Source organism: Loa loa, assembly GCF_000183805.2.
Source record: "Loa loa unplaced genomic scaffold supercont3.450, whole genome shotgun sequence".
NCBI lineage: Eukaryota > Metazoa > Nematoda > Chromadorea > Rhabditida > Onchocercidae > Loa > Loa loa.
The window spans coordinates 31,721-36,047 of NW_018108630.1; the positions used below are offsets into that span (position 1 = coordinate 31,721).

General features: G+C 25.1%; 1 protein-coding gene across 1 annotated transcript; it reads left to right on the forward strand.

Moving 5' to 3' along the window:
- Positions 1-3: 3 nt before the first annotated feature.
- On the forward strand, positions 4-823 carry LOAG_13062 (hypothetical protein; the record flags this gene model as incomplete). Its single annotated transcript, XM_003148573.1, has 3 exons — positions 4-73; positions 141-257; positions 717-823. 3 exons carry the CDS (start codon positions 4-6, stop codon positions 821-823), a joined length of 294 nt encoding a protein of 97 aa, XP_003148621.1.
- Between the last annotated feature and the right edge of the window lie 3,504 nt (positions 824-4,327).

A 4,327-nucleotide genomic window follows, 5' to 3' on the forward strand; every position in this document is an offset into this window, starting at 1 on the left:
CCAATGGCTGAAGAAATTTGCGCCAGAACATGTGGATTCTGTGGAATAACATCGTCTTCGACAGTAACTCCTGGTAAGCATATAAAATAGAGAAAACAGAAATTTCAACAAATTTCTCCAGCAATTCCAATCTTTTTTAGGTTGTATTGACTTGTACAGTCATTGTAACAGTACGATTTGCACTGATCCAATGGCTAAAGATATTTGCGCCAGAACATGTGAATTTTGTGGTGACAGTTCGACGCCATCACCAGAAGGTATAAAAAGAAGTTTATTCTTTTTTTTTTTCTTTTTTCAGAATGATTCTAAGAAAAGATAAGAAAAGATAATGTAAACAATTGCATAATGTGAAATTCTGTTATAGAAATTTAGAAATTATTCAAAAACTTTGAATAAGTGTAATTAAAATTGTTGTAAACCAAAGATCATTTAGTATAATTAATGAACAAATCGATTAGTTGATTAATTATTGATAAAAAATGGGAAGGATATGTGACATAGAAAATGATGAGTCAATAATGGATGATTCAAATGTTGTATGGTTGTTGTGAAATGAATATAGGACATTGAAAAGTTGATGAAATACATGATATGATGGTGACACAAATGATGACACAATCTAAAAGTTTCTTTTTTTTTTTTTTATTGTAAACAGCAATGAAAATGAAGCTTTTCATCTTTTAAAAATAATAATTTTTCAATTGTCACAATTTTAGATTGTTCATACATATGCAAAGCATTGAAATCGTTATGTGAATTTATCGATTGGATCATTGGACCAATTCCGAATGGATTTTGTTCCCGTTGTCAACAATGCAAATAAAGAAGCATTTAATGGATAATTTAAAAACGAAAAAAAAAAGAAAAATTTGTTTGAATTTCTATTTCATTTAAAATTAATAAAATTTTTCATAACAACTACTATTGTTTGGAAGCACAAAATAAATTAAATTAAATTGTAGATATTTTAAAAAAGTGACCTTTGACACCGAGTAACAATAAGCTTATATCATTTATTGATGCTAACATATTCATCGCCCTGTGTCGAAAAATGAATTAATTGCTAATATAATTGAAATGTATCGTTACAGGAAATTTTTTTTTCTTTACTATTGGGTTATTAAATAAATTTCATCTATCACAGCCTTGCATTTGTGCTAATTAAGAAAGTTAAAAAAATGTTAGCTTAATGTCACATGTCACCAAAATGTCAATACATGACTTTTAAGGCTTATCATAGTAAATAACTGAAAGAAAGTTGGATTTTAGGAGAATATTAAAGTGACTGTTTATCTTTTTGCCTTTTTTTTCTTACTTTTACAAATATATCATTGATTTTTTCTAATTTCTTCGTTTTTTCTTTTTTTTTTTTATATATGATTGAGATATTCCGCGTGATTAAATCATGCGGAATATCATCATATCAACAATGATATTCCGCATGATTCAGCCATGCGGAATAACATCGTACCAGTAATGTGAATATTAATTTCTGAAATAGATTTAAAATGAATAAATTTTTGATTGATTTGCTAAGTTTTTAAATATTCTACATATATTTTCACGCTAATTTTTCCTGAATTTTTATTGAGGCATCAATTGATTAATTTCATATTCAAAATTGCAGTATCCGAAAATGATTATTGAACTTAATTTTAATTTTTCGTTGGGTGATGATAAATTAGCGGCTAATTTTTGCCTTTTAAGAATTATGAATTCATCGTTTTAATCGATTATATGATTTTTTGAACTAAAATATTAGCTGATATAATCAAAACAAATATTGAATTAAAGATTATGCTAAATATACATAGCAATCGTTTGCATAGTCAACCAATATTTAAAAGATTTATTATCCTCAAACAAATCATTATTCTTGATATTTCTCGAGAATATATAATGAGATTGTCAAGTGAATCAATTTTACTTTCTTGCATTATGATGATACTGTATAGATTGTATCTTGGACATAAGTTTGATCTGAAAATATTGATGCTTCTCATTTGATTTAATCGATTAGGAAATAAAAATTTATCAAATATTGAATATGCATTATTATGGAAATTAACATTTGTTTCATTAATGATAATAACAAATTTTATCAGCATGAATTAGTCTGATTGATAATTGTTGTTTCATTCACTTTTACTTGCGTAATTTACGTGAAAAACGTTTAGATTGGAAAAAGATTGCTATTTATGATACGTTTTTTACTAATTATGCTGATTACATCAAGAAAATTAATAATTTTTAAAATTATATTTGTTTCTTCTTTTTACTAATTAAGACTTCTTTTCTTGCACTGATAAAAAACAAATAAATTGTTGGATTTGTTTTTATGATTGTGATATTGTCAATTTATTTTTTAACCACAAACAAAAATTCTAAACTTATTATGTTTAATCACTACTAATATAATCTTTCCCGAGGTTCATCAAGTTCAACTACCAATACAATCTTTCCCGAGGTTCATCAGGCTCAACTACTAATACAATCTTTTCGGGGTTCATCAAATTCAACTACTAATACAATCTTTCTCGAGGTTCATTAAATTCAACTACTAATACAGTCTTTCTCGAGATTCGTCAAATTCAACCACCAATATAATCTTTCTCGAGATTCGCCAAGTTCAACTACTAATACAATTTCTCCCGAGGTTCATCAAGTTCAACTTACTAATACAATCCCGAGGTTCATCAAGTTCAACTACTAATACAATCTTTCTCGAGGTTCATCAAGTTCATCAAGTACTAATACAATCTTTCTCGAGGTTCACCAAGTTCAACTACCAATACAATCTTTCTCGAGGCTCATCAAGTTCAGCTGCTAATACAATCTTACCCGAGTTAATTGTTCCAAACATTATTTACATAACTTGCAGATTTTGCATTATGAATTGCTAATTTTGTAATGTATCAAAAATAATTAAAAACAAATTATTAGTAATATATTTAATATATTCGAAAATTTTTCAAATTATAATAATGGTAAAAATATTTCGTTTGTTGATTAAATGAATTAAATAACAAAACAGATAATTGCATTCGTGGCAATATTTTTGAAAATTAATTTAAATCATAATTAAACATTGTCTAATATTCAATAAAATATTTATTTAACTTTAACAAATAAATTCAGAATTTATTTGTACTTTAAAATTGCTTATTTATGTATTATTTCACATTTAATATTTCATAATTTTTGTCAACTTTTTTTAAAATTTCCCACTCATTTTGTGATTTTTCCTCTTTTTTTCTCCCATCCGTAAAAAATTAAAGAATCAAAATTAATTAAAAAAATAAAATATATTATCATTATTTTTATTCTATCTAACATTGATATCAATTATTTTTTATAATTTTATAATATTGCTATTTTAATTTAATAATATTTGTTCTTAATTAATCCTAACCATTGTTCTTCCTCTTTTCCCTCATATTAATAATTGAAATATTAATTAATTAACAAAATGGAAAAAAGAAAAAAAGGCCATAATTTATTAGATGTTTTTTTCTATAATATTTTTAATATTATAATATTTAAATTATTGCTCTTTTTTTAAAAAAAAAATCTTATCATTTGACAATTTTGTCCATTTCATTTCTAAAAAAAAAATAAATCAAAAAATTTTGCATATACTTTCATTTTGCTTCCTATTTTATAACTCATCCTAAATGCTATTTGATATGAAGAATTTTAAAGCATAATTTGAACAGGTGAATCATGTAAATGTATACACACACACACACACACATACACACACATACATACACACACACACACATCCAGAGACATATTGACAGACAGAAATATATTTTTAGTTGATGACAAATATTTGAGATATGATTCGAACATTAAACAAATAGCATTTGAATATGAATCATACTATCCTAACAAAGGATGCTTTAAAAAATAGGGGAAGGAGGGGGGGAGGAAAGTGGAAACAATCAAAAAGTTATGAATGATAGTCATCGATGTTAGAATGTATGAGATGAATAGGGGTAGTGGTTTAATATTAGCATATTGAAATGATTGAGAGATTTTTTTTTTGTTTGTTTTTAAATTTTCCTAAAATTTAGTTAATTTTTAAATAGGATGACAAAATGCTATGACAATTTTGGTGAGTGTTAAATGTTTGAAATGAATTGGTTGAATGTATTTATTTATTTATCCAAATGATTCAATTATTGATTGTGCTAAAAATTTGCACTAATATTTTTATAATTTGCATTAAAAATTACCATAAAATTATTTATAGCATAATTATATTTGGAAATAATAGTTAAGATTAATTTTTGAAATCTTTTCCGCTTTTTTTTTATTTTAA